At 37.5% G+C, this 26,317-nt stretch overlaps 2 protein-coding genes across 5 annotated transcripts in view; one reads left to right on the top strand and one right to left on the bottom strand.

Annotated features, from left to right (window-relative positions):
• SLC25A12 (solute carrier family 25 member 12) overlaps positions 1-2,685 on the bottom strand; it is a 50,570-nt gene extending 47,885 nt beyond the window's left edge. For 2 of the 3 annotated variants that reach the window (XM_084524471.1, XM_084524470.1), the window contains exons 1-2: positions 2,470-2,684; positions 1,996-2,049 (exon numbers count right to left, since the gene is read on the bottom strand). Coding sequence is in view for 1 of the 3 variants with exons in the window: in XM_084524469.1 (XP_084380595.1) it covers positions 1,996-2,049; positions 2,470-2,481 (66 nt within the window). In the remaining 2 variants the exon portion in view is untranslated. Of the gene's footprint in view, positions 1-1,995; positions 2,050-2,469 lie in introns of all 3 variants that reach the window. The other variant, XM_084524469.1, reaches the window with a different exon arrangement.
• A 103-nt stretch (positions 2,686-2,788) lies between these two features.
• On the top strand, positions 2,789-22,695 carry HAT1 (histone acetyltransferase 1). 2 transcript variants are annotated; one of them, XM_084524483.1, is made up of 11 exons: positions 2,789-2,953; positions 5,285-5,356; positions 7,288-7,363; positions 9,051-9,171; positions 14,556-14,735; positions 14,961-15,082; positions 15,583-15,687; positions 16,036-16,142; positions 17,785-17,936; positions 19,250-19,366; positions 22,285-22,695. In XM_084524483.1, exons 1-11 carry the CDS (start codon positions 2,947-2,949, stop codon positions 22,450-22,452), a joined length of 1,227 nt encoding a protein of 408 aa, XP_084380609.1. In that variant the 5' UTR covers positions 2,789-2,946; the 3' UTR covers positions 22,453-22,695. The 2 variants fall into 2 exon arrangements, with proteins under 2 accessions (XP_084380609.1, XP_084380610.1); XM_084524484.1 differs by lacking the exon at positions 2,789-2,953 and adding an exon at positions 4,241-4,316.
• Positions 22,696-26,317: the final 3,622 nt, after the last annotated feature.

Genomic DNA, 26,317 nt, shown 5'->3' with positions numbered 1-26,317 from the left:
ATAAATTTAAAATTTAGCAAGCTTTAGAAATTCTAAAAGAAAGGCAAATGTTTTATCGGTTAAGATACAACTTAGACTGGCAGAGGAGTCAGTGTTATCCCATTAGAGAATACGTACGAATAGAAGGAAACTTAAGCACACTCTCTATGAATAAGGTGGCTGACAAGGAGGCCTAGAGTTCACATCTTCCCTTGCATCCATTTCCAAGTGAAGCCAAATTTAGGAAGGAATGCACGCCCTTTAACTGAAGCTCACACAACAGGCCTGCACCCTCAGCAAAAGCACAACATATCTGACCCGTGATGTGTGCAACACTATTTCATAACAAGACTCTACATATAACTTAGTCTTAGAAAGACTGTGTTCTCTTTAGATTTTTGTTTTTAATATTTGCAAATAAGTTTGCTTACTACCTATCAAAGAAAGAACATAATTTCACCTTCAATCAGAATCAAATAACCCTCCCCAAATATATAAACTCTTCCTATTTGAAGCAGTGCCTGTGTTATGTCTGTGTTGACAAATCTCATGTACCCAAGGGGATACATGAGAGCTTTCGTATTTTTGATTTCTGAGGGCATGAAATATTCTGTAACTTTCAAAGAAACACGTACATTAAGTTGTATGAAGAAAAACAAAAAACTCTTTTAAGCCTGTAGTTTGTTTGCTTTTTAGGTAAATAAAGGATATATTGTACAACTTAATCTCTAAATTGTCTGTAGGCCAATGTCCTTCCTCTCCACTTTCCCCTGTATCACCAAAATCAAGGACTTCAAACAATTTACTTATTGCAGAAGCAAGTACTTCTAGTGACTAGAAGTCAAGAATCATGCAAAGTTCCCATTTACAAACTGAATATTTTCACATCAGGCTTGGGTTTTTTTTGGAAGCATGTAGAAGTGTCTTGCAAGAGTTGGAAAAGAGTTGTGTGATATTCTAAAACCACACAATTTTGCACTACAAGTGAAAATTCGTATTTTCATGATTCCTGTTTGATTAATATACTCTATTGTATCCCTTACGTACCAAAGCTGAATGTCACGTCAACAATAAATGAATTTGTGATAATATAATTTTCACTAGAAATTTACAGCTGGGCTTCCATGATTTGATTCTAAAGTTCTGAATTTTAACACTCAGGTGACATTATCAGAGTAATCTGTTATACAAAATCAAAAATCCCCCCCCAAATAATAGTTGAGGTATCATGTCTCTCTCTTGGGCAAAAATCTTTCTTCATCTAATTCTAACATGTTAGATAACAAGGTAGGTCCAAAAGCTGCACATCAGAGATGTCATAATAGAGCACATCATTTACAGTATTAGCCCTAATATTTACATTCTTCCCTTCCTCATAGAGTTAAGATTCTTGAATATACTGTGTAATACTCATCAGGAAAGAAAAAAGATATTATAGTGATTTTGGAAATGTCCATGGACTAATTGTGGACCTAAAACATAGGACCTTCAAACCTCATCATCAAAGTTTTAAGACTGGATTTTTCTTTCAGATCATGCTTCACTGTAACTAAGCGGAATGGACAGTTTCACATTATTATTTAAGCATGGTAATTTTAATGCCCTGCAAGAGATAATATTATGAAATACATTAATCTTAAAAAAAATAAGTTTAAATTCTAAAAATATCACCAGAAATCTATCCATTTATAAGAGGATCGCATGAAAGCTATAAGATATTCTTTTAGAATCATGCAAAGGTGTATTTAAAAATAACAGCTCTGGATGAAATTATTTGTTATAGAAAGTTAAAAAATGCTTCAGAGAATTATTTAAGATCAGACTTTGGGGTGGTTGACCACCACTTGTGCCAGGAGCAGTTTCACCTCAACGCATGAGGACCCCTCACTGCACACTGCACCAGAAACGCGCTTCTGAGCGCTCGTGACCCAGCCACACACACGACGCTGTGGCACACAGCTGGGAAGGCCCAAACACAGCTCTGCCCATCGCACAGCGTCTGACAGGCCCGTTTACCTGCAAAAAAATACTTCGCAGCTCGGCAGGATCTGCTCTCTTGGTGGAGGGCACCTGCAAACAAAAGCAAGTTAATGCTTCACCAGCTGAGCTACCGACACAGCCGCGAAAACCCCTGCAATTGACACCGATAAGGGCTGCGCTATCAGCTCCCTTATCCAGGCGATAAGGACACCCTCCGAGGTGAACCCCCCGCGGTCTCCGCCGCGCGCTCCCGCATCCCCAGTGCCGCTGCCGAAGCCCGGCGGCTCCCCGGTGCCACGACCGCCCCGGAGGGTGCCCGGCCGCCACCCCGCGGCTCCCCCCAGGAGGCGGAGGCTGCCCGGGCTGCGCTCGCCCCTTCCCCCGGCCCCCGCGGGGCTGCCCCGTCATGGCGGCGGCCGCCCCCTCCCCTCCCCTCCCCGCCCGGCGCCCCCCGGCCGCCCCGCGCCCCCTCAGGAGCCGAGCGGCGGGGGGGCAGAGTCAGAGAGTCACCTTGACCGCCATGCTGCGCCCGGCCGCCTGCAGCAGCGACAGCAGCGAGAGAAGGAGGGGCGAGAGCAGGGGGGGCCGCCGCGCCCCGCCCCAGCGCAGCGCTGTGCTGTGCTACCGGGCGCCCCACCCCGCCCCGCCGCGCCCTATTCTCAGCGCCTTCAGGGCGCCGCGGACGCTGACGGGGCAGGCGCGAGCCCAGCAGCACTGAGCGTGCGCCCGCCCGGCCCGTGCAGCCCGCGCCGGGCCGGCAGGGGGCGGGGCTATGCAAATGAGACGCGGCGCGCACGCCCTTCCCAAAGGCTGCCGCCGCGGGGGGGGCGTGGCCCGCGGGGTGTGGCCAGCGGGCATGCGCGCGAGCCCCGCGCCTCTGCCTGCACCAGCTGTGCTTGCGGCCGGAAGCGGAAGAAGGAGCGGGGGCGCGTGTTCTCACTTCCGGCGGGTGGGCGCGCGGGCTGGTTCGTCCTGTCCCGCTCCGAAATGGCGGGTGAGGCGCGGCGGGGGGCAGCGGGGGGGGCAGCGGCTGGCCGTTAGGGATGGCCGGTACGGGCCGGCCGTTAGGGAGGGTGGGCGGGCGGCTCGTCGCGGAGCCGCCGTTGCGCTGTAAGCCGCCCGCGGAGAGCTCGGGGCTGCAAGGGAGCGCCGTGATGGCGCTGGCGGCAGCAGGGGACGCGGCGCTCTGCGCGCTGCCGGGGGCTGCGGCTGCCCTCGCCTCGCCTCGCCTCGCCGTCCTCGGCCCCGCTGGGACAGGGGGCGGCTGGGGCGTTGCTGGGTGTAGCTGCCCCAGCCCAAGAGCAGCTGTTTGGGGGATAATGAAAAGGCGCAGAAGTGAGGTAGAGAATAGGAGCCAGAAGGTGTGCTGAGGTACAGAAGGGTAGCTGAGAGAGGTGCGTCGTGGGTGTGCTGGAGGTTTTGGGGTGTCATCTTCCCCTGTAGCACCTATAGCTGCTGGGTAAACAACTGGCCGCGTGACATAACGCGTGGGGCTTGGGGGTGGTATGTTCTACACCCGTGTATGCAAACACTTCTGAAAAAAACTGAGAAGCTGAAAGGAGCGTATTGTAACTTTGTTCTTCCTGGCTGGCAGTCTGTCACCAGCTTTGTTTTTCAGTGTGTTTACTGCTCTTCAAATACAGTGTCTGCCTGTCATTTGGAAAACACTTCTTAGTGCAGAAAAGAAAACAGGTTTGCTAGTCTTAAGGCAAAAAACAACAGAGCCTTTAAAAAGTAGGAACAATAAAAAACTAACATGTACGAGAGGGGTGTTGTGTTCTGAAATGAAGTCTTAATATTACAAACTTTACTTTTCCAAAGCAGCCGATGTGTGCTTTTCAGCTTTAGGTCTGTTCTTTTATTTTGAGACCACCTGTCTCTAATTACGTTGTTGGGTGAAAAAATATTCCTTGCATGTGACTTCCTTATTTTGAAATCCTTGTTGAGTCCTCAGCCTGTAAGAAGGAAATTCATTTTTCTGGTTTTATACAGATAACAAGACAGGTCTGTAATGTAACATCTAGAGGCACGTCTGCACATCACTACATGATAGTACTTGTTTGTTCAAATTCTGTTTTTTTGGGGGGAAAAGAGCTTACCAAAAATGTTCTTTCCATAATCACTTTTTAAGTGATCTTTTACTGGATGAAATGCAGGAATCTTTGTTAGTGCCATTTGAAGCTTTCAGTAAATGGATTTGCATCAAAATCCTGTGTTAGCAAAGACTCTTTAGCCGGCTGAGAGCTCTGATGTTTAGGGGGGAAAATACTCTTTTAAGATCTCAGGCACAGAACTTGGCTCCTCTTTATCCATTTGCAGAAGAATGTTTCCTTAAGTCCCAATAAGAAAACTGGCAGGTAGGGTGTGAATGGTGAATGTTTCTTGCTTCTGTTTCAGTGGTTGAGCCAACAGTCTCTGCAGTGTTTCTTGTTTACGTATTTGACATTTGTGTGTTCCAATATGGTTCTACTGCTTGGGGTAGAGGTTGATGGGGATGTGAAACTTGTAACAGTCAAGCATACTCTGCACTTACTCACTGTGTTTTGTGTAGTTTTTGATTAGTTAAATCTCTGTAAACCAAAGCATGCTTATAGGAGGTGACATGAATTTTTTTGAAAGGTGTGATTATTATGAGAACAGATTTGTTTTGCCTCTTAAAGGAAGCGGCAATGTTTACAGGAAATAAGGTGTTCTCCCATAAAAGTACACTTTAAGTCCTCTGGCAGGGCATTACATTTGACTACAACTCACATAGATAGATGACAAGAGGCGCTATCTCTTACAGAGCTGCAATGATGAGCTTAGCAATGCATGTCCAATAGAGCTTTACTCTGGTATGAGGCTTCAGCGCACACCTGCTCTCCAGAGCTGTAATAAGAAATTAGAATTGGGGTGAACTAGGTGTCTTGAAGTACTGATGTGTGCATGCATGTGTTCTTGAAAAGAAACATTTGTCAGACTGAATTCTTAAGCTTTTTACCTGTTGCTTTGTAATGTGTTCTATTAGTGGTGACTTTTAAATACTTCATATTCAACATATTTATGTTATATTGTCCCCTTCATTCTCAGAAACTAAAGAGAAAGATACTTCTGGTCTGTTTTCTAGTTCTTGTTTGTAGTTCCAGAAAAGTGTTTTAGAAACCTTGACATTCCTTTTACATTTGGAGTGCGTACTGTTTGGGGATTTTTCTACTTGTTCAGTATCTTTGGTGTTTTTGTATTGTGGTTCTTTCCGTGCTTGAGAACCTTTCTCTAAACATATTTGTTGAATAATAGTGATGCAGATTGTGCACGTCTAAACCATTTTTAAAATCTTTTTCTTCAGGACTTACTGCTATGGAGAAGAAGCTGGCTGAATACAAATGTAACACAAATGAAGCGATTCAGCTAAAACTAGGTAATGTCCGTTTTTAAGTCCTGTGCATTTGAATTAAGAAACTTTCTTATAATGAAATCCACACAGTTTTTATATATGTACCTGTTAATGTAAATATACAAACACAAGAATAGGAACACGGTCTAATACTAGCCTAATTTTGCTGAGTCTAGTGCAGTTAAGTACAGCTATAGAAACTCAGGCCTGTCCCTGCATCATAATGTTATCTGCAATTTCTTAACGTATTACTAGAGTGCGTTGGAGTTTTCCTACCTTATTTTTCTTTAAGTATTCAGTATGTTCTTTCAGTTTCTTCTTCTCCAATCCATATGCTATGATGTAGTCCTCAGTGTCTGTTGTTTTAATGGTGACCTTAGCAGCAGAGCTCATCTTGTTAAGAGTTACAAATTTCTAATTAAGTATTTTTATTTTACATCTTTCCCTTTCCTATTTTTTTGGAGGAAATTGTAAACAAAGGAAAGAAAGCTAAAAAGTGCTGTGGTGTTGTGTTTTTTGTTGCCCCCTCATCTAGATTACACAAGCCATTTTTAATGAAGTGGACTGCTCGTAGCTTTATATAGCTAACTTACTATACTAGGACATCCATAATACAAGCAGAATTACTGAAATCTTGATAGACTCACTTATATCTGAAACTGTCTTACTTGTAGCAGTAATTTCTTAAAAAGAGAATAGGTCATTTTGTTTCATTGAACAGAATAAATAGCATCACTTATTAAGAAAATAAAAATATTGAACCTGTTAAGCACTCGTTAGAGCTACCACTAACAGTCTGTTCCATAAAGTTTAATATTATTTTTAATGCATAATAAGTTTAGCCTTGTGAGCCACAATGTCATTCTAACCCACGTACTTAATTCTTTAGGCCACTATAATTTTAAAACGTTTCTCTTGCACTTAAACAGTATTTGAAATAATCATTTTGGGACTGTATATAATGTTTTACATTTCCTCTTCTGTCTTTCTAAAACCCAAGGAAAGGATGAGAAATAACAAGAACTATCTGAGTGAATTTGGTCTAGAAATCTGAGGAGCTACTTATGAGTTTTCAGCCTGCTAGAGGCTTTTTAATTGTTACTCATAGCCTTATCTCTCCTAATATATTCAGTTGCCTTTTTTGTGTTGGTGAGTGTAGATGTCCCATATGCAAACTATATTAAGAGAAAAGATGAGACTTTACAAGCTAATACCGTTTGGGAAGAGGAAAAAAAATCATGCGTTTCCCATGTGCATATAAAAGCACACTGTCATCTTTTAGGTCTTCATTTGATCCATGGTGATATTTCAGAATTGCTCTATTTTTGCTTTTTATTTTGTTTGTTTTGCTACTTTACCTCAACTGTTTAGCTCTCTGGAAAAAAGTCATGGGGAGATGATCACTAGTTATTTTTGTAATTTTGATGCAAATACCACTATTGTATTAGTGCAATTGTTTTGAATGTATCCGTGTTGATTCTTAAATATTTTAACATCAACGTTAATGCACGTGAACATTTTCTTCCATTCACCACTCTCTGAAGACCTCCTTACAATGTTCTGAACTACATATGAGAGAAGAACAGCAAAATGAGAAGGCAGCTTTGATTACATGATTGGTCTTGTTTAGTGTAGGAATATCCATCTGGGCAGTGTACTCAGTGTTCAAGAGGGGGTAAAAGGCAGTAACAGTCAGGATATATATGTGTATGAAACTGTATGTATATATGTATGAATATGCATATATCTGCATTAATTTCTCCATTTTATTGTGCTTACTGATTTGAGGAAATAATGTGCATCTAATTTTCACAAGATGTATTTTTTTCATGTGTATGTCAGCCTAACAGGCTCATAAATAAAGCTGTTTATAGTGAAAGAATACATAAACATCTAGCACGGCATCTCTGTATGAACAAACTGATGACTTGGTCATGCACATTTTTTCTTCTCAGTTCGCTTTCCTGAGGATTTGGAAGATGACAACACAACATTTAATCCAGAGTATAGCCATCAAGTATTTGGAGATGAGTAAGTTGAAGTATTCAGAGTAAAATTAGTAGGTCTGTAAGGGGGAGGTTGGTTCCTAATTGCTAGAGAACAGGAAATACTACTATACCAAACTATTTAAAATGACACACAGTACTTCAGTTTTATGACTGTATAGTTAAATAATGGCCTTTGTGTTTAGCATGTGGAGTTAGGGCCTTGTAGTCATTTTATGTGCTACTTTTAAGATACTAGCAGGGGACAAAATGCCTGACTGTGCAGACAGAATTTCTTGTTTCAGTGGCTATTGCATTCAGGTAATCTGTAGAATTTGCAAGAATTAATAATTCTTCGTTAAAACTTTCACAGTAATGAGTGCCAAAAAGGTATCTGTCAACAGTATACCAATTTATTTTTTACTACAATGTTGCAATTTTTAGTGAAAAAGACCCAAGTATTAACTTAAACTCACATTCTTGGCTGTAATAGATCATTGATAACTGTTGAACTCAGGTGTTTGTTTTCCATAATATGTATACGTCTAAGCAGTTAAATATTCAGGAGATACAGAAACTGTTTTAAAATGGCATTTAATTTTTTTTCAAGTATTCTAACTTAAGTAGGGAAGCTAGCCACTATGTCCCTAGTGCTAGAATGTCATTTAATATCAGAAGAGCAATAGTGAACAGTCTGGCTGTAGCTTTAAAAAAAAAAAAGTTAAAGCTTTTAAAAAAAAAAGTTAAAGGAAAATATATGCACATATCTGTTGTCTACTTGAAACAATTTGTTTTAACTTTCAGTTCCTTTAAAGAGCGTTCTAAGTACTACGTGCTACCTATAGTAATTGTAGTAAAATTAGTTGCACTATTGCACATCTACTGCAGCGATCACTGTAAATAATTGTGCTTTTAGTAATGGGAGAACTCTCCGACCTGTCAGTATAGCTAACATACAAATTATTGTTCTGGCAATTCAAACTTTAAATTAGAAATGTACTATCATAAAGGAAAAAGCTCGGTTAAAATAACCAAGGAAAGATGCTAATGTTTCTCTGTGAACATAACAATTTTCTGCATTCCTTTTTTTTTTTTTGCCTGAAAATAATTCTCTAGATTTAAAACAATGTAGTATTTATATTCAGACAGCTCACATTGTTTTAAAGTGTATTAAAAAAAAGCATCTCTAGTTCATACCTTTTTGTATTTACTTGATTCTAATTAAGTCAGATCAGTATATAGCAACTTTCCACCGGAAACACTTATTGTTATGATTCATTATCTATTTGTGTTTTATACAGTAACTTGCAGTAGTGTTCCAAAATGTTAGACTGCTACACTGCAAGCTTAAGTTTTAGTAAATGATATTAGTTGGTATTAATAAATAAATGCTAATGACGTTAACATTTAGAAACACAGATACAATATTAGTTATCTCAGGTATTCTTTTGTGAGCTATCACAGTAAATGTATAGGCACTGTCTTACTGAGTCCAAGGACATGTTCTATTTCCGCACTAGAGGAGCAAAATAACTAATAAAAGTAGTGTAAGGCATTCTCTCTCTAGAGAGAGACACATGCAGTTTGATTCCCATTTTCCTATAAGGAGTCTTTAGAATACCTTGCTGGGAAAGAGGATGTGAATTTAAAGTGATAAGTGAAAGTGCTGTATTGTGATTATTCTGCTATGAAATTAATTTAGATCTCCTGAATGTGTTTTTTTCCTTCCTCAGTGAAGTTGCCTTTGGCTACAAGGGACTGAAGATCCTCTTGTACTATATTGCTGGTAACCTATCAACACTCTTCCGCATCGAATATACATCTAAAGTTAATGAGAAGTTTGACTGTGTGGAGGTAAAGACAGAGACAAACCTGTATTTATTGGGAAGGTTTAATGGGATATGGACAAAATTCAAGGTTTAGTAATTACCCACCCAAACATGAGTTACATTAAAAACAAAGCTTCCTATTATACTAACCTAAAAAAAAAAAAAACCTAATGTTTGCTGTACGTTTTCTTATTGCTCTTCCTTTGACTTCAGTACTGCCATCAAAAATGTGCCAAACATTAGTCAAACATGAGGTACTAATGCCAAGGCTAATTCCACAAAAAAAAAGGCAAGTCAATTTTTATGTTAGACGCCTCCAGGAGGACTAGTGGTTTTCTTCATATTCAAGAGAATCCAGTAAGAAGAACTGATTTTTTTCAGAGTGGATTTTAATGCATCAAGAAAACTTCATATCATCTGAGTTTTGCTTAGTTATAGGGAAGAAAAAATTCTCTTTTGAGAAGAGCTACTGATGAGGTTATAGGTGAATCTTCATAATATTCTGTGGTGTGGTTATACATTTGCACTGACTTCAAATTACTCTGCCTGAGAAAAACTGTTCTCTTTTCTAAGAGTAAGCATCTTTCTGATTTGAAGCTGTATTTAAATTATTTTATAAAATGTATTTTAAATTTTCAAATTCATCAGAACTTATTTCAATGCTTTCAAGGGAAAGCCTGTTTTTCTAAAGAAAAAGATAGTGGAATGCAAGTTCTATAGATATGTCCTTCCTTGCTCTGCACTTGTGTTAAATATACGAAGTTCAGCAGGCTAAGTCCCTGGAAATATACTTTTGTATTTTGAAATATTTCTGAGGCTAGGGCAATATATCTTAGAAGTGAAAGGTCATATCCTTCAATCTTCATAAGTTTTTAGAAATAAATAAAAAAAGGAAAGCCTGTTGGCTAAGTAATAGCCATATTAAAATCAAACAGACCACCTCTCTGTCCAGCCTTTCACTAATATAATTTCACAATCGTGTCACAGTGGGAATCCCAACCACAATACCTCTTTTACTCACACGCTGTTTTCTGTACAAGTAACAAAGCTGCTTTACTTTTCTAGAAGTACAAGCAAAGTAAAAAAGGTACATGTATCTCATGCCTTAGGCTAACACTGCAGCTTTTCTGATCACTCAGAATCCTGGCTTTTTTCAAGCCCAGCATTGCCTCTACTGAATTATTCTTCCAGTTGTTTAAGGGACTGAGGTGGGGACAAAAAGACTATCTGTTTGAGCTAGACTTCCATATACTCTTTTCCTAGAATGCTTACAGACTTTGACTGAAGCATTTTCGCTGTGCTTCCTTTGGTATTAACACATTGTGTCCTAATAAGCTGCTCATATGGCTATATCTAAACCTTAGTAAGGAAAAAAGACGTGGTGGTCAACAGTCTCGTTCTGCCATTTATTTAGCATTAGTAACACTACATTAATCTCTGAAAACATGTTCATATTTGAAAATAAGGAGGTTGTTAATTTACATGCATATTACCGTGTATTTAAGTAAACTAGTTGCTTAGCTCATTTGGGATACTAATATTAAGATATGAACCATATACTATGCATGATTGCTAATCTTTCTGCTGCAAATAGCCTTCTGGAAAGGACAGCAGTCTGTGCCTTGAACAAACTGGTTAAAAGTGAGCTTTAATGCGGTGTCAAGTTATTTACATGTTATCCACACACAAGCCCTTTCAACAGCAGGTGACTTTATTCTCTGATAGGAAGTTTGTTACTGTTATTGCTTCAGCAGCTGCTGCTATCTCTGCCTGCTAGGGACTGACTGAAATATTTGCCTGAATACAGTTTGCTGTTTCTCCAACATCTTTAAACATTAGGTAAAAGATCCTGAAATGCCAGTAGCCAGAACTTCAAGTATATTTATGCATCTTAATATTGTTTCCCTGAAGATGGACCTATATATCCCATGTTAGTGAGGAAGGCTCAGCAAAGTATAATCATATTTTGAATAGAAGTATGTTCTTGGTTAGCGCTTCATTTAATGATAATGAACAAAATTTATTCCTTGGGTGGAGTTGATTCTTTTAAATACTTGAACAGAGGCTGCTTTCTTCTAGGGTAAATATGAATAGCATTGACTTCTGAATTGCTAGTAGCTTTCAGATTTGTAGCTGTTGAAGGAACCTCCTTTTCTTTTGGATTTCATGATGGAGTGAAGGAAAGTATTTCACTAACTTGTAAAACAGTCTTACTATCAATATATTATCTAGCTTTGCAGCTAGTCTAATATATTTGCTTTAACACAAGTTAATGAGTGCAATTTTAATATTAGACATACTTTTAGTTAATACAACAGATCACTCTATTGCTCCCTGCTAGAATTAATATTTATAACTGATAGAAAAATTTGGCTTTCAAATACATTTCTGTAATTATTTTAAGTGAAGACACTTTGAAATAACATCAAAGTGATACACAAACGTTATAATTGTCTATTAGTACAATTGTAATTTCTTTTTTAAGAAGTATTCAGAGTTGAATATAATGTACGCTTAACTACATTGCCCACTTAAGTAGTCCTACTACAAATCAAGTCTAGTTACAAAGTCCATACTGTATTCCCCATCATCTCACAGGGTTTGCATATGAAGGCAATACATTATAGGTAGCACTTGCATGAACCGTAAGCTCAACAAGTCTTGTAAGTCAGCAAGGGTTTTTGCACTCTGAAATGATTTGTCTGTGCTTAACATTGCTACAGTAGCCAACAGGATTGTTTTTCCTTACAGAAATTGTTCTGTGTAAATCCTTGCAAATTGGTAAGATAAAAGTGCCTTGCTTCGATAAAAGAAGCCTCTCACCAATGTCAAATAAATACACAAGGGAAAGGCAGTAAACAAACCTCAGTAACTACTTGATAAAACTTCTGAGAAGTTTTTTTTAAAGTGCCTATTATGTAATGGGTACGTCTCTAAACAGCTACAGGTATTAATAAATCAAATTTTTTGTATGCTATTGGTATTTCCAGACTCCAATAACTCAGGACTCACTAACTGAAAATTGGAACACTTAAACTTACATGTATGTCACCACTCAAACTGAGGATTCTGGGATTTCCTTCTGTAAGAAATGGAGATGATATTAACCCTAAAAGTAACAGATGATATAGTTTCTTTCATTTCTTAGATAGTCAGGCTTTGTTTCAAGTGGAGAGAACCTTAGGGAGGCAATAGGTAAAAATATATTGTGGTCATGTAGATTTAAGATGCGTTATCTTATGTGCTTTCAGCAGGTGAAGGTTTGTCTTCTGTCAATGATAGATGAATCTTATGAAAGTAAGGGGAGCAGTTTTTTTTAAATGTGACATATCAAACTTCTTACTGCATGTTTGTCCCTTTTTATGTATCGTCCACATGGTCTGTTATTGATCTAACGCTTGGAATTCCTGTTTTAATTCTAGAGGGTTTTTACATGTTTTTTGCAGATGTGCAAAATGAAAGCCAGTAGAGATTCTTAGTTGAGGATTCCTACAAGTTTATCACCAGTGTATACTTAAGATCTGTGTAAATAATGCACTTACACAGTTTGACAAGAAATGAGTGTTTCTGAAATATTGTGCTCATACAAATACTCATTCTTGTTAATGCCTATAATTCCATGATTCTGCAAAACACGGTTAATTCTGTGTTATGCATTTACATTAGCAAATGTAAAGAAAATATGTTAAACCAGTATTACTTTAGGATGAACAGAAAAGGTCTTTTGTTTTGAGAATGAAATAGATGTAAAGACTGTAGATGTTTTAACTGGGTTGTTACACCGAGTACTGTAGCGCTATATCTTAATTGCTTAATAGAGCTCTCTACAAATATAAATATAAATGTTGGTAGTACCAAACCATTAAGAATAAAACTTGTTTGTGCTGAACCACATCCATCTTTCTCTACACTAAAAATGTAACTGAATGATAAAGTGCTATTCATTTGCAGGTGCATTGCTTCTACTTAAGGGAGGATGGTTGAAAGGACAGGAATTAGTAGCATGTTGTATTAGCCTTTTGTAGTGTATTTTGTTCTAAGCATCTTAATTTCCCTGTTTTGAATGCTAAGTAGCAAGGGTCTTGGTTTTGAACTAATACCCATCATGCATGTAAACGGTGTGAAAGAGCTGCTTAGTAAGTTAACACAAAGTGTTCTTGTGTAAGTCCTTGTGGAAATAGATACAATACAAACATTACAGCTGAACTCACGGCAAACTCCATTAAGTAAAAACCTGGATTCATTGTCCAGAGCAAAGTTTGAATTGAATGTAAGCTCATTTTGTTGAATGTAATGTCAGGCTTTTAGGGGTTGTATTGAGGAGTACGGTTTTGTTAAGTTGAGACCAATTCATTAAGTTTTATTGCCTGGTGAGAAGCAGTAATACGTTATTGTGAAACTTCATCAAATATTCATGGTTAAAAAGAAGTAGTAAATGTATTCAATCAAGTGGTCTTTTTGGGATCTGAAAAGGATTATGAAGTCTGCTCAGCTGATAGTCTCTAACTTTCAGTTTGGTTAACTGAAAAGCGTAATTTTAATCTGTGAATTTAGTTTTGGTGTTAGAATATTTCTTTCCTCCCCGGTGTTAGATTTTACAGGTTGGATATGCTGTCAGGATCCCTAAATGATATTTTATTATTTTATCAACTTTGTTTTCAAAGTGTTCTTTGACTAGGATGCAGGATGTTTGTCTTCTGAGTTTGTAATGTAGTTTGCAGCTGACTATAGACAGGCATTTCAAGCAGCGAGACATAAGAATGCAAGTGTATGCTAGCTGTCACTTTCTTGTTTGGGGGCTACTGGTTTTAGTCTTTGTTCCTTTTTTCTCCACTCAGTTCAGCACCACCTAATACCTCTTAAGCTGCTTGTTTGGGAGCCCCAGCTCCATAAGGCTATGTGCCGTGGACTTAGAGACTTGTGGGATGAAAAGTCTTGGCTTCTGATTTTACTGCTCTTTCAGAAATAAATGTGTTGCATCCAACAAAGTAGGAAAAACAAGAGAAGTGTTCTTTCCATGTGACTGAATTTATAGCCTCCTTCCTTGTCTTGCCATTTGTGGTATTCCTTCACACAATGCTTTTATTAGAATAGCTATCAATGCTCTTAGATTTTTCTTGGATAAATGTAACAGTCCCTAAACTGTCCATAAAAATGTTCAGAAACTTATGATGTAACTACTAGTTTTTGGATACTGATGGGGGCTGGACTGTGACCTTCCTGTATCTCTTCAGTCCTTTGTCCGCTGGGAGGTCACTGTTGAACAACAGGAACGCTTCCTTGCCTTTTTTTTCTTTGAAATTGCTGATAGGCCATAGCACCTCTTTTTATATTCATCTCTATTAGCACAGTGATAACTTGGTCTTTTTTTAATCTTCCTCTGATCCTGACCCCTTTTGTATTCCCCAGGCAGATGATGTTGAAAGTAAAATTAGAGAAATCATTCCTCCTGGTTTTTGTACAAACACAGATGACTTTGTCTCTCTGCTGGAAAAGGAGGTCAACTTCAAGCCCTTTGGAATGCTGCTACACACGTATTCTGTTCATAACGAGGAAGCTGGTGAAGACATAACTTATCAGATATATAAGGTATGAAAAATAAGTGAAACATCTCAGGCTGACAGCTTAGTTTATTTTGAAGTGAGGAACTTTGTGTAATGTTTCAACTGTAGTATATAAATGCTATCATTTGACCAGTTTATTAATTACGATCATGTTCTTTTTGTACTGGAGAACTTAATTAGGTTTTGCAGATTTTCTTTCCTCTTACATCTGTGATAGGCTTCACCTGACTTCTCCTGGCTTTTTCCCTAGGCTGACATGACATGTCCAGGCTTTCGAGAATATCATGAAAGGCTTCAGACGTTCTTGATGTGGTTTATTGAAACTGCTAGCTTTATTGATGTAGATGATGAAAGATGGAACTACTTTCTAGTGTAAGTACAGTTCTAAAGCAACAGTGGACCTTATTACCTCCACAAAGCCTGCATTTTAATTGTGGCTGGCCAATTATTGGAGCAGTATAATGATATTTTTCCCAGGAAAGAAAAACCATTGTTTATCAGGCTTGAGTTTTGCTCCATTATGCTTTGGGAAACCTTGAGAATAGAGCTGAATTAAATGCTGTTGTCCGTTAGAGCCCTGAATGTAGGCTTAAACAGTAAAATGAGCTTTGCCTGTGTTTTCTTTTACTTGCCACCTATTCATCTTTATAATAGGCAAGTGCACTGAAGTGCTGCAAAGAGGTCTGATTTATCCAAGTTGCTGCACACCAATTAAGTGAATTGTACATTCAGAACATAGCAGGTGTACCCATTGGGCCCTCACAGAGTAGCTTGCTGACACTGAAAATTCAGTTGGAGAATGGAAAAGAAAATGGACACTGCATGGGAGCGCGACTGTAATTGACCTGCTTGGCTTTCTGTTTTATCTGCAGATTTGAGAAGTATAATAAGGATGGAGCTACGCTCTTTGCGACCGTAGGCTACATGACAGTCTATAATTACTATGTGTACCCAGACAAAACCCGGCCACGTGTAAGGTAATTGGCGGCGTAACTCGTGCCTTGCCTTTTATTTCAGAAGAGGGAACTGCTGAAGTTCCCAATACTTGTTTATAATGGTGTTGATTTGTTTAAAAAAATCCCCATTATTAGCTGGCTATGCACTGATTTATTTCATTGTTCCCTTCTTGAAGCAGAGGGAATCTCAAACAAGTTCTTGAATATTTAGCAATTCTAAGACTCCATAAGAATTATGGTTTAAAATTAAGATTGCTACATGTACTTCAATGAAAAATGAAATACCACTTAGTTTTTAAGTCTTTATAATATAATGTTTGCAAATGCATGCATTTGAACTGAAATATCAATGCATTCCTTTGTCTATAGCCAGATGCTGATCTTGCCACCATTCCAAGGAGAAGGCCATGGTGCTCAGCTTCTTGAAACAGTTCATAGATACTATATGTCTTCTCCTACAGTACTTGATATAACAGGTCTGTGTTAAATTTTTAACTAAGTTCACCTGTTCAATAACACAACTTGTAGCATTCACAGATTGCTAGCCCACAAACCAACTTTCATGTTCACTTGTCAGAATTAAATGGCCTTTTGAAGATTTAGCTTTAGCTCAGTTCAGGATTAATGGTACCCTGTTTTATAGAAGAACTGTATATAATGTAGCTCCCTAAATCCTTTACTTAGAGAACAGCACACCAGGAAAATTCAATCCCTAGCATGCACGGATTACCAGCTAATTAGCCATTTTATTGTGAGATACGCAGCTGAATTTGCCAGGAGATCAAGCTTTGTCAAATTTCTTGTTCAATTTACTCCTATTAGCCAAAACTCAAAACTGACAAAAATCTAAAATAGCATATTAATATTTGTGCAGGTAAAAGTTTAACAGACTAAAAATTTGTACAGGACTTGTGCTTCAGAAGCATGTATTGGTAGCTGAATGCATCCATCATGTCAGAGGTGTGTGCATCATACATAAAAATAAAATTTTTATGGAAGATAAATATAATGGGTATATACACCTGAAAAAATATAGCATGAAAATTGGCTACAAATATGATATCTGTCTTGTGGTTTCAAGACCAGTGTAGGAAGAAACACAGTTCAAACTCGAATCGGCTATTCAACTGTAGGTGCATCTAAGAACTCATTTTAGGTCTTAGTTTAAAAAATAGTCCTCCACCTCCCCAAAAAAATAATTAAAACGCAACAGAATATTTGCTTTCTTCATGTATCACTGCAGGATAATCCTAACACAAAGTAATCCACCTGGTAATTTGAATCCAGTTAATAGGAACCTAGGGTAGCACAACTTCCTCTGTGCAACACAAAGTCTTGTTCATAGAGTGGTATTTTTATTATCTCTTTTCCTGCTAATACTATAAAGCTGTACGTAGCTTTTATAACTGAGGATAAACAAATTCTTAACACTGAATAAATCATTTGACATGTTTCATGGCTCAGTGCCTTAAATGCAGAGTTGTAGCAAACAGTATAAATTTGTTCTAAAATAACTTTTAATTGTAGGCTTTGTCCTGCTTTTTTCCATAAAGAAATACTCTCTTTGGCACTCAAATTATGGAATATTTTACAAAATTATTTATTGTCATTTTTATGAGAAAGTCTGGCTCCACAACTGTGATATGTGGCCAGAATACTTAGTAAAATTAAGTAAAGCCTTTTCCTCTTTTCAGAAAGGTTAAAATTTAAATTTCCTGGAGGAAATAATGCTTTAAAATATTTCAGAGTTTCACTTTTGCAATGAATATTTTGTCCTGGTTATAACATGTCATCCTAGCTGACAAGTGAAATATATATTGCTAGAAATTATCTATATAATTTCTATTTCTGTATAGAAATGATCTCAACTTTTAACTAATTTGGGTGAAAAGGAATGGAATAAATTAATTTCAGTACAGCTTCTCCAATTTCTTTTGCAGAATAAATGTCATACACCTATAACTTTGATAGCAGTTCTTACAATTAAGCACGGTTGTTTATATAGTGATGAATACTGTATCTGGTTTTGTCTTTCACAGTCCTTGTAATTACATACCGGAGGTGTAGCAACAAATAATGTCTATATTAATGATGTGCTCTTATGTGCATTCTTTCTAGCTGAAGATCCATCTGAAAACTACATAAAGCTAAGGGACTTTGTTCTTGTAAAACTCTGTCAAGACTTGCTTTGCTTTTCACCAGGAAACTTAATGCAAGGCTTCAGTCAAGAAATGGTGATGGAAGCTCAACAGAAGTTGAAAATAAATAAGGTATTAAATAAGAACTGTTGTAGTTGGACTTATTCTTATGAAGCTAGTAGAAGGGCAATTTAAACATAGATGTGGAGACTTGGAATTTGTATAGTAGAAGGGCAATTTAAACATAGATGTGGAGAATTTGAATTTGCATATTCCAGCATATTTTAACAGATTTCTAGGATCTATCTCAAAGAGAGGTACATAGCTCATGGTTTGAAATGCCTTTTTTTTTTTTTCCTACTGACGTTGTTGATGTAATAGAATTAGAAAGCTGACAATTTTTCAGGTATCAGCTTCCATTTTTTTGCAAGTATATCTATACAAAGAGCCATTGTTTTGGGAATGCGGAACACTAAAGTAGCAAGCAACTCCTAAGGCAGCTCTAAACATTTAGAGAACTAAACAGTTAAATTTAACAATTAAATTCACTGGTAATCTTCACAGTGAGTGATTGCTGAGTATACTAGTGAAGAGGCAGAGTTACTATACTCAAATATTTGAGTATAGTTTTGTGAAAACATTGAATGAGTGTTACAGCATGCAACGGGGACAAGCTGTATTCACATTCAGAAAAATCGTATGTCTTGGGTAAGGGAAGTACATCTGCAGCCTTCTGTGTATGAGATCTTAAACCTTAGAGAATAAATAATTTTTTATTTTTTTAATGGTATCTCTACACATGTAGAAAACTGTCTTATTCTGTTGCTCAGCAAAGGAATGCTTGATCTTGAATTCAGTTTTAATATTGCAGCAGTTAGTAGTAATATAGTAGCAACACGAATCTTGTTTCCTTCCCAAATGTGACCTTAGCTGATCAGTGTTCCAGAATCACTTCTATTTTCTATTAGAAACAATTAGTCTTCCATTCTCTTCCTAGTAAACAGGAAACTTAAATATTGTTTCTTTCTCATGTTTAGAACTTCCAGGTAGCTTTGTGAAGAGTAGTAGGTATGTCAAGATTATTAAGATCAGTACAGGAGGTACTGTGTAGTAATAAATTGCTTAATGGCAATCTAGTTCTCAGTTCTTTGAAGCCATTTTGGACTATGGCCTCTGTACTTTTTGCTGCTCATTTGCTGCAGGTCAGTGAAGCATCTCGGTGGCTGGTACAGATCAGACACTGGCTGCGTGGAAGAAACAGGGAAATAACTAATATTTATTCATCTAACCCACTGGTGAGGAGGATCAGGCTGATAGGCTTCATCAGTGCCTCTGACTGGTGTCCAATAAGCTGAGGAGTTACTCAAAGTGGATAAATACTGTCATATTAGAGTTCTGTTAACTGACCTTTTTATTTGGACATCTCTATTCTTTCTGTTCATTAGCAACACACAAGACGAGTTTATGAAATTCTACGGTTGCGTGCAACAGATATGGGTGATGCAGAACAGTCCAGAAGCTATCGGTTGGACGTTAAAAGAAGACTGATTGGCCCCTATAAGGTGCATATGACTTAAGTATCATAATTTCAAGGCTAATTATACTTGATTTTACTTTAATTTCCATAAATGTGGCTGATGCTAATTATGTTGCCAATCAACTACTATTAGTTATGCAGTGATCAACTGACATGTACACAGATGCAGAGAACATTTGTTCATGACTCTGCTGAAGGTCTTGTTTGTCTCCTGTTTCTTGCTCAATTCCAGCATTAAGTTGTTGTTGAGCTTATGGTATCTAGCTCTAAAGGTGACATTACGTTCAGATAGACTTAAAGGTGAAAAAAAAAGTGAATTTCTTGAAAAGGTTAAGAACATCTTAAACCACGAAGTTGGAGGTAAATGTCATAGCACATTTACACAGAAGATGAGATATAGTTTAGATGCTTGTTTTACTTGTTAACAAGGTCTAACAAAGCACCTAGTTATAAGTAAAATGTCCATGTCAACATAAGACTCCATGCAGATAAATATAAAGTAATCTCAGAAGTTAAGTTCAAGCAACTATTGAGCTTAGTGTGAAGTAACTTTCATAGCTCCTACTAAATATGCTTCTAAGGACCTTCAATATAGGTGGCCTGTGTTGCATTAACTAACCATCTGAGACACATATATGTATATATTGTCATTGCTAATCACATCAGTATCTGTATTAAGAGATAAAAGACCACAGATGAACCTAGGTTTATTGCTGTGACTAGCTTGTTAGCTTCTCTGCAGTTACATACTCACTGAGCAAACCAAAACCTGGTTGGAAAAGTTTGGCGAAGTATCAGAATTATCTTGATTAGCTTGCAAGCCTTCCTAAAGCAGCACTTGCCCTGTTATATCAAAATAGCAGAACTCTGATTGTACTCATGTTGGACTTAGGGAGGCTGTTAGCAGAAATGAGAACCCAGCACTGCATTAAACACTTCGCTGATCTGGAGATAACGCCATGTCATGCTGAGTGACAGGATCTTAATCAAAACACTTTCTATTCTTTCATGAGTGTCTTGTCTCATTTGCTAAATTTCACTCAGTGTCCACTACAAAGAAGGCCATGATTTTCCATCTAACAGGACTGGTTCCAATTCATTCATTCAGCACTGAAGTCCTGTGGGGAAAATCCAAAATTCCATAGGCATCTTCAGTTCTATTGCTTCTAACAATCATTTCAACTTGAATCTTTGCATGTAATAAATACATGAAGAACAAAAAGTTATACAGATTTTTGTATTGCAAGATACGTAGTATTGGTCCTCTAAAATTTTAGAATATTCTTTTTTAATTTAAGAGTATTCCATTTAATTTTTCACCAGTAGTTCTTTTCAAAAGAATGTAATCAAGGAAGGGGTGTTGGCTGACTCTTAGGTTAGTACACTGACTTTAAACTTTTTTGGAAGCACTGTTTAATCATGTTCTTGTTTTAAAAAAAAAAAAAATTAAAAAGCCTTTCCAGAACTGCAACTAAACTGTCAATATGTGGTAATTTGGAGGAGGAAAGTAGCTTTTTGTAAATAATTGGCAATATTACAGCATTCTTAATGCTACTTTTTTATATAAAGCCCTTGATAACTTCATTTGGATGGTGCTGTCCAAATGTAGAATAAGTTTCCACTACCTTAATTTAGTAGTAGTGGTACTTGTATTTTACAGCTTCTTCCTGGTAATCGAGAGAGTGAACAGCTTGTGAAATTTGGTGTTATCAAATATTCTACACAGAAAAGGCTACAGCCTAAATATTTTATGCTTCGACAAATGTTTTTTAAGCTTTGATTAGTCAAGTAGTAGGGAGCTAGTTTCTGTAGAACAGGGGACTTTTTCTTCTGCTCTGTAAAGCCATTGCTGTATGTGACAGTGTAAAATCTATTTAGTGAAGAGTATCTTTATTCAAAAACAAAATGTGCTTACCTGGGGTTAGAGTTCTCTATTTGTCCTACAAAGCCAATGCAGAGCATTCAATAAATAGCAAGTAGAAGTTCTGCTTTTTCTTATACATTATTAGCAGAATTGTTCTTGCTATACTCCATGTACCAACTACTGGGATATGAAACTTCTAGATGTCTCAAATTTAAATTAGATTATAATATACCTAGATATTTCTGTTAATTAAGCAGACTTGCAGTTAGTTCTAGAATAGAGAGGTTTTAGTTTTTCTACTGACAAACTTGTTGCTCAGAAGGGTTCTCATGTCTAATTTTACTTGGGTGACTCTCACATTTTGAGTATCTTACTCATTGTTAGCCATAATTGCTTTCAAATATAACTAGATGTTGACTGGATAGAGCAAATATAAATCTAAAACTCAAGCAATTATGTTGCTTTTGTCATCCTTTCTACAAGGAAATGTTTCTTGAATGTTGGCCAAAGATGTACTTGGAGGCCTCATCAGGACTCCCGTACAGAACCTTCTCCTTTTCTGAACTGAAGTTTATCTATCTATGGGATCTGTGGGAGAATACCAAAGTTTCTCAGATCTTACCCACTTATAATTTACCATGGTCTCAGCTCCCACTTCCTGACCCTCAGCATCAGTCATCAAAATCGAACAAATTTTCCTTTGAGAGAGAAGTGTGAAGTTAAATAGAGTATAGAGGGGCTTTGATCTTGAAACTGATGGGAAAACCAAAATTGTTTGAGGGAATTTTCTTTTAACAAACTTGATGATTCCGTGAGCATGGATACCAGGCATACATAATGCATATATTTTTTTAATTGCTTGATTAATGACAACACAGAACTGAATATTGTGGTCATGTTTTCTACAATCTAGTTTTTCATGCCATAAATTCTAGTAATGGAACATTAGACCTAATCAGTAGGCATGTTCTTTATTATTAGGGACATCTTAACTAAATAATGAAATGGAATAGTTACAATGAAATACTGTATTTTTAATTGCTGGTTATGTTCAAACTACTGTTTGTTACTTTGTTCAGAAAAAGCAGAGAGAACTTGCCAAGATGAGAAGGTGCCTAAGACCAGAGGAGCTGACAAATCAGTTGAACCAAATAGACCTAAACATGCAACATGAACAGTTAGAAGAGAGTTTCCAACAACTTGTTTCAGATTATCGAAGAGTTCTGGAACGACTTGCACAAGCATGAGGATCCTACCTGTACAGGAAACTTGCAAATTTCTATACAGTGTTGTGAAGCACATCTTTAATTGCCACTTAACTGAAAAAAAAAAAAAACAAACTCATGTGACGTTTTAATCACATTAAAGGTGATTTGTGTTTCTGTGCATTTTGAATATTTTCTATTTTTGTGTTGTAGATTTTAAAATGTACTTTAGGTTTGGGAGCACTTATTGCTGAAATAAACAATGTAGATTCTCAGATACAGTAACACTTCAATTGTTTGAATTTTCTTTTACCCTTCTGTTTTGCCTCAAGGGTTAACAGATATCTGAATAGCAAGATATGCGATACTTACATTGTAATTGTCTTATTTCTCCTAACTTTATCTTCCTCAGGCTGTTTTGCTTGGGTCTTACAATCCATGTAGGCCTGCGCACTCTTTAGTTGAATGGTACATGAACAGGTAACAAGGCTGGTTCTTTGGTCTGTCCAGCATACTTCCTGAGTACAAGCTACTTACCAAGATATCTTGTCTGTATGATGTAGTTCACCTACAGCAGTATCAGAAACTAGTATAATCATTAATGATGATAATGAAAGGTCTCTCCTGAGTTTAGTAGTAATCCCTGAATGTAGAAGGGGAAGAGTGATGCTGTTTGAGTTTTTTCATTTTGTTTTTCATTGAGCATGTTCAGGTGTTGATGTTAAGCCAAAAGGGAAAGTTGAGTGTAAGAACTGTGTTTTAATTCAGTTTTCTGAACTTGTGTCTCTCAGTAAGTCTACTGAAGATGTTATAATAACATCGCCTTACCTTTCGTGTTACAGAAGCTCATATAAGTCATTCATGAGGTAGATGGAAGAAGTTTAAGACTTATGAAACTGTAGGACTAACAAGGAAAAAAACACTTGATGGCTGTTTGCCCCTTTATATTGTTTGAATGTTGCTTCCCTCTTTATAAATTGTTATCCCTATGGGGGGGAGAATAGAAAGGCAGAAGAGTCTTGTAGGTCTGCTTCTGCTTTTTAGCACCTGTTGTGGGGAAGGTTTGTCTGTTGTAACCCACAGGGTATATGGATATCCTAAAAAGGCTGAACAATGTAATGAAATCATAGAGATGGTGAACACTAGTATTCCATTGATGGTGGAAGATAGATACAAAAGAAGCTACTGAGAAAGACGCACAAAATCATTTTTCTTAGACATGCTGTGAAACCTCTTGGGGTAAACTCATCTTTTCATAACCTATTGGATTTTTTTGTTGTTGTTGTTGATACTGTTGAAAGTTAGTGAGATAGTGAGTCCAGGTCTTTTTTTGTGGTAAAAGTGCTGTCTTAGCCTGAGCATGGTTTCTTTATGGTCTGGGAATATTCTGAACTGTTTGGGAACTATCTTATAACTCTTGGCACCAAGACAATGAATAAGCAGCTACTTTGGTATATGGAAACTTTGAATCTTGCTATCCTGCAGCAGATTACCGCTTCTGCAGTGCTGCTGCCAGGAAAGACTGCATGATACTCCATAATCCATTACAGTTAGTTAAGCCAATTATCTGAAAAAACATTCATCGCCAAATTAAACTAGCCCTGATGATGACTGCCTGAAGTGATCAAAGAAGTGTCTGGACTGTCCTTTCCCTTGGCAGACAGATAGAGGTAATCTCTTACGTAACAGCTAAAGAACAGTAGTGGTTCCTCTGACACTTCTGCTTGGGTAGCATGTGTCAGTTTAGTTCTGTATGCTTTCTGGGTGAGTCTGCTTGAACTAACATTCAAACAGGGAGACCAAGCACTAAAGTTCCAAACATAGTTCTAGGTTTCCTCTGCAAGAATGGAGGATGTCATAACTCACTAAGAATGGGAAAGGAATACTTCTCAAAAACTTCATAGTTCTGGTGACGAAACTTTATTCTAATTGTAATGCCTGATAATATAACAGTGCTCCCCTTTATCACAAGTCAAAAGCTACATCATAACTCTGGTGGCCAACTAAATAGGTTTCACTCTGAGACAATGTTGCCTTGCAAAACAACATTGCCTTTCTGCCAGCCCCACATACACAAGGCCTTATGAGGGACTAGCCAAAGCAAAAGGCATTCAATTCTATTCCCCTGTGCGTGTCTCAGGTAGTGACAGAGATGTTGGGTGAGTCCTTTAAAGTTTTATGCAATTGCTTTGTCCTTTCCTAAAGCCAGAAATAAACTCTGCTCAAAGTTTGCAGGGCTTACTGTACCCAGCTGCCTGCAATGGCTACACCATTTGCCATGCTCCATAAGGCACCAGTACATATGCATTTTGCAACCTAGCTCTTCCTGAGTCCATCTGTGTTTTTAACCTGTCTTCCTTTAGGTTCTGTTTGGGAATTCAGAGAACTAAATTTCCCTGGTTAATTTTGTATTCCTATGTCATTATACAGGTAGACAACTTGCCTCTCTTCCATAACTTTCTCTTAGTAGTCATCAAGGGATCACAGATTCCAGGAGTTATTCATAACTCTGCTTCTCTTAGCTCCCACAAAATTACTGTCCAGCCAAATTCATTCCTATTGACAGAAGGAACAGATGTACTGCAAATAAACATACATAAACATAATGCATGTGAAGAGCAGAAATACAGAATAACATTGAGCAACTCCAGCTTTATCCTAAGAGTTAAATGAAGATGTGAAAAACTGTTTGTTTGACAACCTTGGTCAAACTGTTCCCTCTAATGTATTTTGAAAAATAAATGTTACAAACTTCATATACCATGAAACTTCTAGTTCAACAGCTAATAACTTGAAATACAACAAAATACCTATAGTTTCAGAACTGAGGAAGTTCTTCTGAAGTTATAGGTTTTGAAGGACAGTTTAACTACCACAGTAGTGGGAATAAAGGTCTATATAACTGAGGCAGTATCTTGGGCAGTAAATGTCCGTGCCTCCTCTGAGCAAACACACAAAGCTGCTATGTGGCAGTTCAGGCAATTCAAAACTGACCTATTGTCTCTCTCTGCAATGTTGGCAGGAGGGTAAGCAGCCCATAATGTCTATACGAAGGATTTACGTCTGCTTATATAGGTCATTTTTTCAATTCCTTTTTGTCTCTCACTGAGACTTTGTTGCTCTTTATGCTTCTCCTTTATCATACTGTATGACTGTCAGACACCAGAAGGCTTGCAAATCTGATGTTGTGTATTTTGCCATTTTACTTTTTCTCACAGTGTCAGTTCTGACCTGATTTCATCAGTTTCAAACTGTTAGAACTAGAAATACATGTTATATTTGTAAGCCTATCACCTAGAAACTTGGAATCTCAGCTTTGAAATTGAAAATAACATTATTTTCTAATGCTACTGCTTTGTGAGATGTTGCTTGCTAAGATAATTTGAACTTGACAAAAAGACAGCATGGTAAAATATTAAAATCTGATAAGCAAATATCTATTGCAGACATTTGTTTTCTAAAAAAAAAAAAAAAAAAAATCAACTAAAAGTCATGGAGCATTTTTCCCCATGCCATCGATATTTGCAGTAATTTTACTCTGCTTGTTCTTCCTCCAAGGATCAGAAAGATTTCAATCAAACCATGAGTTCTTTCTATTAAAATGTTCCATATACAAATGGCTATTAGCCACACAGTTGGAAGTTTTTGGAATGGTGAGGCTAGAAATGTAGCGCAACTAGTAAAAATAGAAGGCTATTGCCCAAAGCGATACAAATAGATGCAAGCCCCCACCCCACTCATGCAGGGTATACTAGCTGCCATCATAGTGGCTTGTATCTCTGGAGGGAAAATTGTAGGAATGGGCTGGTCCCACTCAAATCTTCCTACAGTGTAAAAAGAAAAATAATACAAATACCAGCACTCAGAACTACTCATTCAAATAATTGTTTACCCCACTCTTTGTTAG

This window comes from Aythya ferina (assembly GCF_964211825.1).
Source record: "Aythya ferina genome assembly, chromosome: 6".
Taxonomy (NCBI): Eukaryota; Metazoa; Chordata; class Aves; order Anseriformes; family Anatidae; genus Aythya; species Aythya ferina.
This window is presented reverse-complemented; position numbering and strand designations above follow the sequence as displayed.